The sequence below is a fragment of the Lucilia sericata genome, unplaced genomic scaffold (genome assembly GCF_015586225.1).
Source record: "Lucilia sericata isolate MDLA Ls3-8-SP2 unplaced genomic scaffold, ASM1558622v1 Contig001580F_arrow, whole genome shotgun sequence".
Taxonomy (NCBI): domain Eukaryota; kingdom Metazoa; phylum Arthropoda; class Insecta; order Diptera; family Calliphoridae; genus Lucilia; species Lucilia sericata.
Window position 1 is genome coordinate 13,423 of NW_023995500.1, and position 16,739 is coordinate 30,161.

The 16,739-nt window shown below is 31.5% G+C and overlaps 1 protein-coding gene and 1 long non-coding RNA gene across 2 annotated transcripts; both read left to right on the forward strand.

Moving 5' to 3' along the window:
- The first annotated feature begins 4,485 nt into the window (after positions 1–4,485).
- On the forward strand, positions 4,486–4,781 carry LOC119612004. The gene is made up of 2 exons (XR_005232103.1): positions 4,486–4,666; positions 4,733–4,781. It is a non-coding gene; the product is annotated as an uncharacterized LOC119612004 (long non-coding RNA).
- Positions 4,782–4,803: 22 nt separating this feature from the next.
- LOC119612003 (E3 SUMO-protein ligase ZBED1-like) lies at positions 4,804–6,332 on the forward strand. The gene is made up of 3 exons (XM_037967708.1): positions 4,804–4,847; positions 4,902–5,857; positions 5,914–6,332. The coding sequence occupies exons 1-3, from the start codon at positions 4,804–4,806 to the stop codon at positions 6,330–6,332; spliced, it is 1,419 nt and encodes a 472-aa protein (XP_037823636.1).
- The last annotated feature ends 10,407 nt before the right edge of the window (positions 6,333–16,739 follow it).

The window sequence follows — 16,739 nt, forward strand, 5'->3', positions numbered from 1 at the left end:
GTGCTAGGACAGCTTATGCACCATTTTAAAGCATTTTAGTTGCCATTTGTTTTGGTATATAATTTATTGCATAATGTATTTTTAGAAAATGGCCAATTGGATAGATCGGTAGAATTATTTTCCCAGGTTTAAAAAGGCGGTAATTTGAGGTTCCGATATGGTTGTGAATAACTTTGACAGTTTTCATGCTAGGGCAATAGTTTATGCATTTTAAAGCATTTTAAAGCATTACAGTTGCACTTTATTTTGGTGTAAAATTTGTGGCATAATGAATTTTTACAAAAGTTGGATAGATCGGTATATTTATTGGTAAAGGCTTAAAAATGCGATAATTTAAGGCCACGATATGGTTGCAAATAACTTTTATAGTTTTCATGTTACAACAGTCGTTTATACATCTTTTTATTACATTTTAGTTGCCATTTGTTTTGGTATATAATTTATTGCATAATGTATTTTTAGAAGATGGCCAATTGGATAGATCGATAGAATTATTTTCCCAGGTTTAAAAAGGCGGTAATTTGAGGTTCCGATATGGTTGTGAATAACTTTGACAGTTTTCATGCTATGACAGTCATTTATGCATCATTTTAAAGCATTATGATTGCACTTTAATTTGGTATATCATTTGTGGCATAATGTGTTCGTCTAAAAAATGGTCAATTTGAAGGATCGGTAGAATTATTGTTCTATGTTTAAAAACGCGGTAATTTGAGGTTCCGATATGGTTGCAAATAACTTTGACAGTTTTCATGCCAGGGCAATAGTTTATGCATCATTTTAAAGCATTACAGTTGCACTTTATTTTGGTGTATAATTTGTGGCATAATGAATTTTTACAAAAGTTGGATAGATCGGTATATTTATTGGTACAGGTTTAAAAATGCGGTAATTTAAGGCTCCGATATGGTTGCAAATAACTTTTATAGTTTTCATGTTATAACAGTCGTTTACCTACTTATCTTTTTATTGCATTATAGTTGCCATTTGCTTTGGTATATAATTTATTCCATAATATATTTTTAGAAAATGGCCAATTGGATAGATCGGTAGAATTATTTTCATAGCTTTAAAAAGGCGGTAATTTGAGGTTCCGATATGGTTGCAAATAACATTGACAGTTTTCATGCTATGACAGTCATTTATGCATCATTTTAAAGCATTATGATTGCACTTTAATATGGTATATAATTTGTAGCATAATGTGTGTTTATACAAATTGGTCAAATTGATAGATCGGTAGAATTATTGTTCTATGTTTAATAAACGCAGTAATCTGAGGTTCCGATATGGTTGCAATTAACTTTGGCAGTTTTCGTGCACCATTTTAAAGCATTAAAATTGCCATTTGTTTTGGTATATAATTTATTGCATAATGTATTTTTAGAAAATGGCCAATGGTATATAATTTATTGCATAATGTATTCTAAGAAAATGGCCAATTGGATAGATCGGTAGAATTATTTTCCCAGGTTTAAAAAGGCGGTAATTTGAGGTTCCGATATGGTTGTGAATAACTTTGACAGTTCTCATGCTATGACAGTCATTTATGCATCAGTTTAGAGCATTATGATTGCACTTTAATTTGGTATATCGTTTGTGGCATAATGTGTTCGTCTAAAAAATGGTCAATTTGATGGATCGGTAGAATTATTGTTCTATGTTTAAAAACGCTGTAATTTGAGGTTCCGATATGGTTGCGAATACCTTTGACAGTTTTCATGATATGACAATCATTTATGCATCATTTTAATGCATTACGATTGTACTTTATCTTGGTATATCTTTTGTGGCAAAATGTGTTCTTCTAAAAAATTGTAAATTTGATGGATCGGTAGAATTGTTGTTCTATGTTTAATAAACGCAGTAATCTGAGGTTCCGATATGGTTGCAATTAACTTTGGCAGTTTTCGTGCTAGGACAGTCGTTTATGCACCATTTTAAAGCATTAAATGAATTTTTACAAAAGTTGGATAGATCGGTATATTTATTGGTTCAGGTTTAAAAATGCGGTAATTCAAGGCTCCGATATGGTTGCAAATAACTTTTATAGTTTTCATGTTATAACAGTCGTTTATATATCTTTTTATTGCATTATAGTTGCCATTTGTTTTGGTATATAATTTATTGCATAATATATTTTTAGAAAATTGCCAATTGGATAGATCGGTAGAATTATTTTCCCAGCTTTAAAAAGGCGGTAATTTGAGGTTCCGTTATGGTTGCAAATAGCATTACAGATTTCATGCTGACAGTCATTTATGCTTCATTTTAAAGCATTATGATTGCACTTTAATATGGTATATAATTTGTAGCATAATGTGTGTTTTTACAAATTGGTGAATTTGATAGATCGGTAGAATTATTGTTCTATGTTTAATAAACGCGGTAATCTGAGGTTCCGATATGGCTCCAATTAACTTTGGCAGTTTTAGTGCTAGGACAGTCGTTTATGCACCATTTTAAAGCATTAAAATTGCCATTTGTTTTGGCATATAATTTATTGCATAATGTATTTTTAGAAAACGGCCAATTGGATAAATCGGTAGAATTATTTTCCCAGGTTTAAAAACGCGGTAATTTGAGGTTCCGATATGGTTGTGAATAACTTTGACAGTTTTCATGCCATGACGGTCATTTATGCATCATTTTAAAGCATTACAGTTGCACTTTGTTTTTGTGTATAATTTGTGGCATAATGAATTTTTACAAAAATTGGATAGATCGGTATATTTATTGGTACAGGTTTAAAAATGCGGCAATTTAAGGCCCCGATATGGTTGCAAATAACTTTTATAGTTTTCATGTTATAACAGTCGTTTATACATCTTTTTATTGCATTTTAGTTGCCATTTGTTTTGGTATATAATTTATTGTATAATGTATTTTTAGAAAATGGCCAATTGGATAGATCGATAGAATTATTTTCGCAGGTTTAAAAAGGCGGTAATTTGAGGTTCCGATATGGTTGTGAATTAGTTTGACAGTTTTCATGCTATGACAGTCATTTATGCATCATTTTAAAGCATTATGATTGCACTTTAATTTGATATATCATTTGTGGCATAATGTGTTCGTCTAAAAAATGGTCAATTTGATGGATCGGTAGAATTATTGTTCTATGTTTAAAAACGCTGTAATTTGAGGTTCCGATATGGTTGCAAATAACATTGACAGTTTTCATGCTATGACAGTCATTTATGCATCATTTTAATATGGTATATCATTTGTAGCATAATGTGTGTTTTTACAAATTGGTCAATTTGATAGATCGGTAGAATTATTGTTCTATGTTTAATAAACGCAGTAATCTGAGGTTCCGATATGGTTGCAATTAACTTTGGCAGTTTTCGTGCTAGGACAGTCGTTTATGCACCATTTTAAAGCATTAAAATTGCCATTTGTTTTGGTATATAATTCATTGCATAATGTATTTTAAGAAAATGGCCAATTGGATAGATCGGTAGAATTATTTTCCCAGGTTTAAAAAGGCGGTAATTTGAGGTTCCGATATGGTTGCGAATACCTTTGACAGTTTTCATGCTATGACAATCATTTATGCATCATTTTAATGCATTACGATTGTACTTTAATTTGGTATATCTTTTGTGGCAAAATGTGTTCTTCCAAAAAATTGTAAATTTGATGGATCGGTAGAATTGTTGTTCTATGTTTAATAAACGCAGTAATCTAAGGTTCCGATATGGTTGCAATTAACTTTGGCAGTTTTCGTGCTAGGACAGTCGTTTATGCACCATTTTAAAGCATTAAAATTGCCATTTGTTTTGGTATATAAATTATTGCATAATGTATTTTAAGAAAATGGCCAATTGGATAGATCGGTTGAATTATTTTCCCAGGTTTAAAAAGGCGGTAATTTGAGGTTCCGATATGGTTGTGAATAACTTTGACAGTTTTCATGCTATGACAGTCATTTATGCATCAGTTTAGAGCATTATGATTGCACTTTAATTTGGTATATCATTTGTGGCATAATGTGTTCGTCTAAAAAATGGTCAATTTGATGGATCGGTAGAATTATTGTTCTATGTTTATAAACGCGGTAATTTGCGGTTCCGATATGGTTGCAAATAACTTTGACAGTTTCCATGCTAGGGCAATAGTTTATGCATCATTTTAAAGCATTACAGTTGCACTTTATTTTGGTGTATAATTTGTGGCATAATGAATTTTTACAAAAATTGGATAGATCGGTATATTTTTTGGTACAGGTTCAAAAATGCGGTAATTTAAGGCTCCGATATGGTTGCAAATAGAGCTGTGCGATGTTAATCGATGCATCGTAAACATCGATGTTTTGGTTTCGATACATCGTTTAAATGTCGATGTATCGTATCATACGATGTTAATCGATACATCGATGTTTTTTATTCGATGTATCGAAAAGCAAAATTTTAAATTTACGCATCCGGCAGCTTTTGTTTAAGTAGATGATTGCAACTCATTTGAAGTATTGACAATGTTTTTAAACAAAAACCCTTCAAGAATGACTTAATTTGTTTTAAAATCGCTTGAAGTAACAACACAGAAAAAATATACGTTATATTCATAAACCATCATCGAAGCAACAGCGTATGCAAAAAAAAATCTAAAGTATATTTGTATAGAGAACAAAATTTTCGTTTTTATGGTATAAATCAGCAATGTAAGTTATTTTTGTGTGTTTGATGTTAACAGCAATATTATATTTGTCTTAATTTTACTGTTACAGGTTGTAATAATGGCACCGTCAACGTCGAGCTTGGTTTGGAAATACTTTGAAAAAAATGACAAATACTTAAAATGATAATACTTAAACACATTCACAAGGCTACATTTTTGGAAATGTCTGAAATAAAAAATTCTGGAACGCAAAAATTAATAAATACAAATTTTGTGAGAGTGTTAGGCGAAAATACACCAGTTGTTTCCGATTCATGTGTGCCGTCTACAAGTAGTTCACATAATGTACAACCTATATCATGTATTGAGGTAAATGATGACACAACTACTGAATTAGTACCTTTAAAGCGTCAGAGGTCTATACAAAAAAGTTTTGAAGATATTGCTTCTTATTCCGATGGTGACAAGGCAAGAAAAATTAACAACGCTATTGTATATATGATTTGTAAAGATTATCACGCGTTCTCACTGGTAGAGAATGAAGGTTTTAAACATCTAATAAAAGTGCTATCGCCGCATTTTAAAGTTCCATGTAGAGGTACTGTGACACGTTGGGTCGATAACAAATATGAAGTTTTATCAGAAGTATTGAAAACTAAATTAATAACAGTGGGCAATATTACTTTGACAACTGACATTTGGTCTGATTTTCAAATGCGAAGTTTTTTGGGTGTCACAGCCCATTTTGGTATTTCAACTGAATTTCTGTCGATAACGTTGGGGGTATACCACCTCTATGAAAGACACACTTCTGAATATTTATCAACTGTTATTACCAAGGTATGCAATGAATGGGGCTTTCCAAAAGATAAAGTTACCGCAGTAGTAACAGACAATGCAGCCAATATGACAAAAGCTGAAGAATTGGCCTTTGGAAAAAAGAAGCACATTCCGTGCTTTGCGCACACACTAAATTTAGTTGCGCAAAAAGTACTAAATATCTCAGAGTTGCAGGCATTAGTAACTAAAATAAAAAATATTGTCGCTTTCTTTAAACAAAGTTGCGTAGCAAGTGACGAATTAAGAAAAACGACAAAAGCTGATGCAAAACTTATCCAAGATGTACCTACTCGTTGGAATAGCACGTTCTATATGATCGAAAGGTTTCTAGAACTTCGAAATGCCGTAAGTGATATATTACTTCGACACAAAACTGCCCCACCAATGTTGACAGGTATGGAATTATCCACATCCTCAAAACTACTTAACATATTCGGCCTTTTGAGGCAGCTACAAAAGAAATATCCGGTGATACATATTGCAATAGCAGCAAAGTTATTCAGCTAGTTCACTGTATGGTATCGAAACTAAAAGCTCTTGAAATTGAAGAACCCTTGTTAAATGAAGTACATAAAATGGCTCTTATTGAAATCAACAAGCGAATGGGTGCTATCGAACATGTATCACTTCTGGCTATTGCCACATTATTGGATCCACGGTTTAAAAAAATACATTTTGAAGATCCACTTGCATGTTCGAAAGCCGTTGGGAAAATCCAAGAAATGATAAGAGATATGGCAGACGAAAAGTCTGGGGATGGCGACTCCGATATTTCAGACAATCCGATAGACGAATTTAGTCTCTGGAGTGATCACCACAAATTAGTTCATAGAAATTGGAAAACAAATAGGACTGAGGAACTTTTCTGATGAACTCTCAGTTTATTTGCGAAGTCCGGTAAGTCGGTTTGATGAAAATCCTCTAGAAGTGTGGGCCGACTACAAAATTCAATTCCCCAGTTTGTACAATATAGCATACATATATTTAACAATGGTTGCCAGTTCCGTGCCATCTGAAAGGCTATTCTCAAAGGCTTCATTAGTGTTGTCCCAAAAAAGAAGCAGTTTGCAGGCAGAGAGGGTGAACAAAATATTGTTTTTGCAAAGCTTAAATAAAAAGTATTGGGACATTTAGTAAAACAAATTTCCTAATCTTTGAAAAATTTTAAATTCTAATTTTATTTAATATTATTTTTATTTGACATTCGTCTACAAATTCATTTATAAACATTTTAGTTCAATCAGAATTTATATTTTTTTACATGTAATAATATAACAATAATAAGCCCTAATTTTGTAAATCACGTCACCAAAGGGATATTTATATGGATAGAAAAAACAAAATTTCAAACATTATAAATTTTTTGTTTGTTTTTCATACAAAAATTTCAAATTATGAAAGGCAATGTCCGAATTTTGGTGCAGTTGTTCAGTTCAGAATTTGCATATACATATATTTAAAATTTAGTTTTTTCTATCCATATACATAAATATAACTTGGTGTCATGTTTTAAACAATTAGGACCTTAATAATGTAATAACATTGAATTGAATGAAAAAATGCCTCATAAAATAAACAACTTATATTCAATATGTTAAAATAATTTGACTTTTATTAAATTAATTTTGTTTAGTTCCAGTTAGAATAAATACGATGCATCGCAAACATCGATGTTTTTTTTAATTGATGCATCGAATAACATCGATGTGAATTAATGATGAATCGAATGGCAAAAAACATCGATGTTTTTTTTACATGGACAACTCTAGTTGCAAATAACTTTGACAGTTTTCATGTTATAACAGTCGTTTATATATCTTTTTATTGCATTATAGTTGCCATTTGCTTTGGTATATAATATATTTTTAGAAAATGGCCAATTGGATAGATCGGTAGAATTAATTTCACAGCTTTAAAAACGCGGTAGTTTGAGGTTCCGATATGGTTGCAAATAACATTGACAGTTTTCATGCTATGACAGTAATATATACATCATTTTAAAGCCTTATGATTGCACTTTAATATGGTATATAATTTGTTGCATAATGTGTGTTTTTACAAATTGGTCAATTTGATAGATCGGTAGAATTATTGTTCTATGTTTAATAAACGCTGTAATCTGAGGTTCCGATATGGTTGCAATTAACTTTGGCAGTTTTCGTGCTAGGACAGTCATTTATGCACCATTTTAAAGCATTAAAATTGCCATTTGTTTTGGTATATAATTTATTGCATAATGTATTTTTAGAAAATGGCCAATTGGATAGATCGGTAGATTTATTTTCCCAGGTTTCAAATGGCGGTTATTTGAGGTTCCGATATGGTTGCGAATAACTTTGACAGTTTTCATGCTATGACAATCATTTATGCATCATTTTAATGCATTACGATTGTACTTTAACTTGGTATATCACTTGTGGCAAAATGTGTTCGTCTAAAAAATTGTAAATTTGATGGATCGGTAGAATTGTTGTTCTATGTTTAAAAACGATGTGATTTGAGGTTCCGATATGATTGCAAATAACTTTGACAGTTTTCATGCTAGGGCAATAGTTTATGCATCATTTTAAAGCATTACAGTTGCACTTTATTTTGGTGTATAATTTGTGGCATAATTAATTTTTACAAAAATTGGATAGATCGGTATATTTATTGGTACAGGTTTAAAAATGTGTTACGATTTTTTTGTTATAAACAATCATTTTTTTTTTATTTTGTTGAATTTAAGAATTTTTTTTTTTTTTTTGAAAAAGAAAAACAAATTCCATTAAGGGTTCCTTCCCACACTTCTTTTAAATGGACAAGTAAAACAAATTCCAATGTTTCATATATTTCTTTTATTTACACTCATATTTATGAGTATAAATATACACATGATTTGTTGTGGGTTAATCTCTTTAACTTTTTTACTTCGTTAATAAATGTGACGATCTCTTTATTTCTTATTGTTCGCTAATAAAGAGTTAGTATTTTTTTTACAATCACACTCTTAACATATTAATGGCATTGGTTGTTTTTGTAAATTTTAACTTCTTTTAACAAGGAAGAAACCAGTTTTTTTTTATACCCTCCACCACCATCAGTGGTGATAGAGGGTATATATAAGTTTGTCGTTCCGTGTGTAACACCAAGAAATATACATCTAAGACCCAACAAAGTATATACATATATTCTGGGTCCTTATGAAATTCTGAGTCGATTTAGCTATGTCCGTCTGTCTGTCTGTGTAAAACACGCTCACGTTAAAACTAAATAAAGGAAATCAACCAAATTCACCCAAAATATTTATTATTATCCTAAGCAGTTTGGTATCGAAAATCAGCAAAATCGGTTCACAACGTAAGAAGTTATGAGTAATAATTTCAGACTACCTCGAACAAAATTACGTTTTTTTCCTAATTCTTTTGAAGTTTCCTCAGAAACTACCAAAGATATTGTCGATGAATTTTGTCACACTTTATTTTTTTAGAGCAGTGATCAATTATGTTCAAAATCTTTACAATTGATCCAATATTTCCCATAGCCCCCATACAAAAGTACATATTCCCGGAAATTAGTTTATCGTTAATAACTCAATCAAATATATCGGTATCAACACCAAATTTTGTACATACAAATATAATATGAAAAGAAATCATACTACCAACGTAGATCTCAGTCGGTCCACAATTGGTCATAGCTCCCATATAAGGCCCACTTCCAAAAATCACTTAAACGCACATATTTCATTGATGAATAAAGCTATTATGATAAAATTCGGGCTGGATATGTTTTGTGTACATACAAATCATTCTACCAAATTTTTTGGGGATCGGTCCATTATTGGTCATAGCTCCCATATATAGCCCACTTCCGAAAATCATTTAAAAGCTCATATTTCATTGTCAAATAAAGCTATTTTGATAAAATTCGACAGAAATATGTTTAGTCTAAATATAAATCACTCTATGAAATTTTTTCCGGATAGGCCCATAATTGGTCATAGCTCCCATATAAGGTCGACTTCCGAAAATCACTTAAACGCATATATTTCATTGAATTATAAAGCTATCGGGATAAAATTCGACACAAATCTGTTTTGTATACATACAAATCTTTCTACAAAATTTTTTACGGATCGGTCCATTATTGGTCATAGATTCCATATAAGGCCCACTTCCAAAAATCACTTAAAAGCACATATTTCAATGTCAAGCTATCTTCATAAAATTCGACACAAATATGTTTTGCCTAAACATGAATCACTCTACGAAATTTTTTCTGGATAGGCCCATAATTGGTCATAGCTCCCATATAAGGTCGACTTCCGAAAATCACTTAAACGCATATATTTCATTGAATTCTAAAGCTATCGGGATAAAATTCGACTTGAATATATTTTGTGTACGTACAAATCATTTTACAAAATAATTTTTTACGGATCGGTCCATTATCGGTCATAACTCAAATATGAGGCTCACTTACGAAAATCACTTAAAAGCACATATTTCATTATCAAATAAAGCCATCTTGATAAAATTCGACACAAACATGTTTTGCCCAAATATAAATCACTCTGCAAAATTTTTCCCGAATAGGCCCATAATTGGTCATTGTTCCCATATAAGGTCCATTTCCGAAAATCACACGCATATATTTCATTGAATTCTTAAGCTATAGGAATAAAATTCGACTTGAATAAGTCTTGTGTACATACAAATCATTTTACCACTTTTTTCTCGGACCGGTCCATTATTAATCATAGCTCCCATATAAGGTCCACTTCTGAGAATAACTTAAACGCACATATTTCATTGTCAAATAAAGTTATCTTGAGAAAATTCGACACTTATATGTTTTGTCTTTACATAAATCACTCTACGAAATTTTTTCGGGATAGGCCCTTAATTGCTCATAGCTCCTATATAAAGTCCACTTCCTAAAATCACCTAAACGCACCTATTGGAGTAAAATTATACTTGATCTTTTTCTGCATTATACGAAATTGTTTCCTGATCGGTACATAAATGGTTACAACTCCCTTATAAGGACCATTTCTGAAAATTACTTGAACGCACATTTTATACATAGGTATACAATTTTTTCTGAATCGGTCCGTATTTGGTCACAACTCCCATATAAGGGCCATTTCTGAAAATTACTTAAACGCACATTTTATACACATTTAGGTATAAAATTTGACGTAAATGTGTATTTTGTATATATGTATATAAATCATTGTACGGAATTTTTCCGAACCGGTCCATATAAGGTTAATTGTTAAAAATCACTTAATACCACTTAATTCGTTATTAAATTATTATATCCGGATAAAATTCGACATAAGTATGTTCTGCGTATAGATAAATAATTCTAAATTTTTCTGGACCTAATCAAAATTAGTTCGACAAAAATTTTGGCGAGTTATCTAAAAAATAGATAGTTAGATGGGTTTCAATAAAAAGTAGCTTGCTGGTGGAGGGTATTTAAGATTCGGCATAGCCGAATATAGCACTCTAACTTGTTTGTTCTTGCTGTTGTTACAGAAGTCACTCAATGAGAGTAGATCTTTTGGTTTAGTTTTTTTACTTTTCTTGCATTTTTTTATTTTTCTCTTGTTGCCAACTAACTATGCATTCATATGTATTTCTATCTCATTTAAATTAATGCAAAATATGTAGGCAATATTTCATTACCATTCATTCCTTTTTTTATATACATACATGCAGTGTTGCCATAACGGAATTAAAAGTGCAATTCTAGCACTTTTTTTTTCGTCCGCTGCATTTATTTTTTAGAAAAAAGTGCTAGATGCTTTTTAGCACTTTTTCGTCTTTTGCTAGAAATTTTTAGCATTAAAAGTGCATTTTTGGCATTTTTTCTTCTATTTTGCACTTTTTATAATTAAAGAACTTTAAAGTTTAATTTCTCTAGAGAACTGCAAAAATTTTTTGCATATGTTTATTTTAATTTATAATTTACACTGTAAATTAAATTAAGAAATAAATCGCTTAAACGTCAGAAGTTTAATATGCCTACGAAAAGAGAGAACGGTTATACCATTAATTTTTCTACTATGGTTGTAAGCATAGAGAAACATAGAGAGGAAACATGTCAAAATTTTTTTGAAAACATAAAGTAGGCTGTTCACACATATAGGTACTGTGTATTCAACATACCACCTGTTAGATTTCCCCACAGTCATTTGTCAAATTAAATGTAAATAAATTAAATATTTTTAGTTTTATATAAAAAAATCAAAATTATGTATGTATGTTTCCGTACTCGTCTGGATTTCCATTTTTTGTCTTGTCCCGGTTATTGCAGTGGTCCCTTCGGGATTGCTGTGGTTTAAACACAAAATTACGGGTTAAATCTATATTTCTGGATAAGTTTGGTGCTGTTGCCGAAAAGATATCAGATACATAAGCGAATATACTTTACGTGAAAACCTGTCGTGTTGGCCTTATACGACCACTGGGTAAGCTTGTTAGACGACTCACCACCACCACTTTGTGCTCCTTAAACTTTGCTCATGTACTCGAGCTACCTAATCTCTGACCATTGCTTAACTACCGAGATGCAAAAACATCACTTCAGTTTTCAACCACGAATTTGTGATTCGGCAATAGCACCTACAGACGTAATCAGTGGATACACTGTGGTCTGGTATGGACAGAGCAAACCCTAAATATACCCTGACATGGAAGGCAAATTCATTGGTATCACATTTATAAGATACTTTACATACATCATCATTCAACTCTGCACACCGACACACTCATTGAGACCAACATCTGAGTGAGTAAGTTCCGTATACCCTACATCCGTCCCGTATGATATACATACATTTGACACCAACTCATTTCCAACGCTCTGCGTTGGAAATGCCGTATCTCAGCTACAGCACCGAACTTATCCCGAATTATAGACTTTACCGTGCTCTAGTCTTTTAACCAATATTCTCCGCGAGTATGGGTTTAAACCGCAGCCACCACGTACATACCGAATGGAACACTCCAATAACCGGGACAAGACAAAGATGGAAACTCAGCTCCGTGGTATCAAATTATAAGGCTGCCTGATTCGGCCCTTGTTCAAATAATTTCATGGAATGTCCGATGATACATTTAGCATCACCAGTTTATAATCCCGGCAAACCGGATTGCAATAACATTAAGATAGGGAAGAGTTGGTGTCAAAGGAATAAGTTACTAAATGAACCAAGGGTATATGGACCTCGCCACACCCATATACTCGTAAGAATGTCGAGTGTTTTCTCTTGAATTTGGGTCACCTAAATCTGTTTATTTTGCCGAAGTTATGTAAAATTTTGAAAATAAATAAAAAATTATTGTGGTGAAAATGTCAGAATAATAAATTGAAATGTTGTTACCCAGCAAACACAGAGGGTTCATGTAAAGTCGAGAAAGGTTGTAAATCAAACTATTTTTAAATTTTAAAACTCTAAATCGAAATCGAATAAATCGAAACGTTAAATCAATTTCTCTTTTTAAAGAACCGTAAATGTTTAATATTAAATAAAATTAATAACATTTTTCAAACGTTTGATTTTGTGATTGTTGGGTTATTTCAAATATGGAGAATATACTAATACTACTATAATTATTTCTACTACTACATTCAATCGACTTAGGTTTTTGACAACAGACTTAGGTCCTTGACAGCAGAGTTTCCGCTCTATATACTCTATGGTTGGAAGTATATAAGTAATTTATTTTTGCAAATTTTGTTTTTTTAGAATCAGTATTTTTTTCAAATTTAATATGCATATAATTTTTAACAACATTTTCATAGTTTCAATAAGATATTTTTTGTATTATTATTGCAAAAATACAATTAATAATATATGCCAACGATGAAAAAACTTTTTATATAATTTTTACTAATCCCAGTGTAATTTGATGTGCTGATTCCGAATAAGGAAATTAAAAAGTTGTATCACCTACCAATTTTCCACATTTTCATCTTTTAGTCCTTCTGCTGTATACTTGAGTTCCAAAATTATGTAATTTTACAGAAGTTGCGAATAGTGGCCGTTTCTGCCTCCAGGCTTATACTTAAAGTTATAGAAATGCATTCTGGAAAAATTTAGAGCGATAGGATCACGTTAACTGGTGGCACCACGGCACTGAAGGGGATTTTAACAGCAAATAATGGAAATATACATTCAATTATCGTTCCAATAAGATATAAAACCCTCGGCAAAAATTGTAAAAGTTATTAAAAATTCCTCCGATCAAAACACTTAAATGAGAAATATTTTAAAAAATTAACAAATTTTGGAAAATGTTCTAGTAAACTATGTTAAATGTGTTCGTATTAACTTAGATATGAGTTTTTATTCTCATTAGATAGCGTAAACCGTATTTGGGGTATAGTCATAAATGGGAAACCCTTCAGACGGCACATTCAAAAAACTAATTTCCAACTTTTACCAATTTTGTTAAGCAAATTTCAAAATTTAAAGAAAATCTCCATGTGAATTATGGACAATAAAGAGTGGAATAGAACAGTAAACAATCAGTTCTATATCTCTCACATATTAGCGGTACCTGCGACTTGAATTTTAATGATTTCGGAGAACAAAACTTTTTGTTAAATTTTTTGAAAAACAAGCTTTATTTTTTATTGCTATTCACTTTATATAAAGGAAACATACAAAAAACAAGTAAGAGAGTATAGTCGGGCGTGGCCGACCATATGATACCCTACACCAGTTATGAATATTAAATGTGATTTATTTTTCATAATAATTCATTGTTCCGATACATTTAAGCAATTTATGGATGAAAAACTAATTTTCTGAAAGAGGCTTTATATGGGGGCTAGGGGCAAATATGGACCAAGCCCGATAAAATTTTGGACATTCAAGTAATTTTCGGAAGGGGACTTTGTATAGGAGCTAGGGTCAAATGATGCCCGATTTTTATGAAATTTGGCAAGGTCATCAAGACTTGTATAAAACTTAGTTGTGCCGCTTTTTATCGATATACAGGTATATTTAACATAATTATAAGCTCAGAAGCCCTGTTCGGGGGTTCTGTTGTATGGGGGCTAGGTGAAATAATGGACCGATTTTAACCATTTTCAATAGGCTTCGTCCTTAGGTCAATTATCTTGAAAATTGCGACCTGTACCTTGCGCACAAGGTTTACATGGACAGCCAGCCAGACGGACGGACATAGCTAAACTTCACAAAAGATTGCTTATAGTGTTTTCAATAAAATATAAAAATTTCAGAATGGGACAATGAGGGAATCTCAAGTAAATCAACTTTTAGTGAAATAATCCACATCATTTCCATACAAATTTCAAAAATTTTAATTTTTTGTTCATAAACAATTAATTTTTGTTTCAAAATTTTAAATTTTTATTTTTGTGTTCATCAACAAATAAAACTTTAAATTTTTAAATATCTTGAATATTATGAAACTACAAGAAATAGGCTTTAATTGGGAACTAAAACGATTTAAATCGGATAAACAGTTTAGTAAATATACGATTTTACATTTAATGCTTGTTGAAAAAAATCCAAAAAAAAAATGAACTTTAAACATCGATAAAATCTGGACCGTAACGAATTTGAAAATTTTGGAGAACTTTAAATTCCGTATTTACAAGAAGAATGTGTGTACCGAATTTCATCGAAATCGGAGAAGGTCATATTCAAAATCCTACTTTTTTGTTTGAAATTACCCCTAATTGATTTTGTAAAGGAATATTTTATAGGCAAGGTCAAATCATGGATCAATTCGAAATAGTCTTTTGCATTTTTCATATAAAAAATCTCGTTGAATTATATAAAAAATTGCGACCTGTACATTATACCTGGACAGCCAACCGCACAGACGGGTAGACATGGCTTAATGGACTTTTAAAAACTTGATTTGAATTTAGCACTTTTTTCAACGAATTTGCACTTTTTTAATCGTCATTTTGCACTTTATTCTGAGGGAGTTCTGGCAACACTGCATACATGTATAGATTTTTTTGCAAAATAGTAACGGGATATTCCTGAAGATTTATTTCTTGTCTTTAAAAGTTTTTGTAACCAAGTCATTAATAAAGTGAACGTTGAATAGACAACAATAAGTGCGGAAAAATAAGGCGACTAAAGTAAAATTAAAAAAAAACCCAAGTAAGGAAAAGAAAAAGTTCAGTGAACATAATTAAATTTATCGTGTCCTTGGAGCAGACACATATTAACCATTATCCTTCAGGGAATTCAAAAATTCTAAGGTAAGACATTTGTGCTTAGTTAACATGGAATATTTTCTTCTCAATGTGGTATATTTCTTTTTCATAGGGAAGGAATTCACCACGTGTGATCCCTAGGTATTTTTGTTAAAAGTTCCTAAGCAAACTATTTCATTGAAGGATTGTTGGGAGCGTCACCAGCTCCACGAAGTTTCGGTATCTTGGTTTTTTTATAATAAATCCACGTTTCAAGGAGGATCTATCAAACCTCAGGGTTTTAGCCACGTGGACTTTTCGTCATACTAATCCCTTTTTCAAAGCGGATTTATCAAACCTCAGTGTTTTAGCCACGTGGACTTTTCGTCACACTAATCTACGCTTCAAGGAGGATTTGTAAAACCTCAAAACTTTTAAGCCCACGTGGTCCACTAGTCACGTCATTTCACCAGGATCTTCCATAACACCTGCCCGTGTGTCAAAGAGGCTTTCGGAAACCTCATGTGATTTAAGCACACGTGGTTCTATATTACCACGTGCCAACGGGGCTTTGTGCAACCTCAGGTTCTAAACATATGTGTCATCATAACCACGTGTCAACAGGTCACCTAGTCGCTAATTATATACTCCCCAAATCACCAATATTACCAGATAAGTAAAAGAAGAACTAAAATTGTTAAGGGTCAAAAGGAAAAACTAATCAAGAATTAGATAGTCTTAATTAATTCCTAATTACTATTGGTCATTTATTTAATAGTGTAGTCTCCATTTAGAGTACCTAAGTAAATTTTAAGTACTTCGAATAATCTTTCCGGAATAGCCAAATGCACAAAAATGCATAACTTGTTAAACTAAATTCATATAAAAATAAGGAAAAAATTGATTTAGTTTATAACCGCCTTATGGAAAACCCCAATCAGTAGCTAATTTCCATAATAATGTAAGATAAAATTTCGACAAATTAATACTTTAAAAACCTCTTAAAACTTATATGAAACTTTTTCTAAATTACAATTAAGCAATCTTAATTAATAAGTTTCTAAATTTTAATTAAAATTTAATATTACTTATATTAGATT

Excerpts from the sequence above, each read along its gene's own strand:
- LOC119612003 (XM_037967708.1), top strand. The coding sequence starts at position 4,804 with ATGATAATACTTAAACACATTCACAAGGCTACATTTTTGGAAAT. Across the intron at positions 4,848-4,901 it reads AAGGCTACATTTTTGGAAAT|AGTGTTAGGCGAAAATACAC; the intron begins GTCTGAAATAAA and ends AAATTTTGTGAG. Across the intron at positions 5,858-5,913 it reads TGCCCCACCAATGTTGACAG|CTACAAAAGAAATATCCGGT; the intron begins GTATGGAATTAT and ends CTTTTGAGGCAG.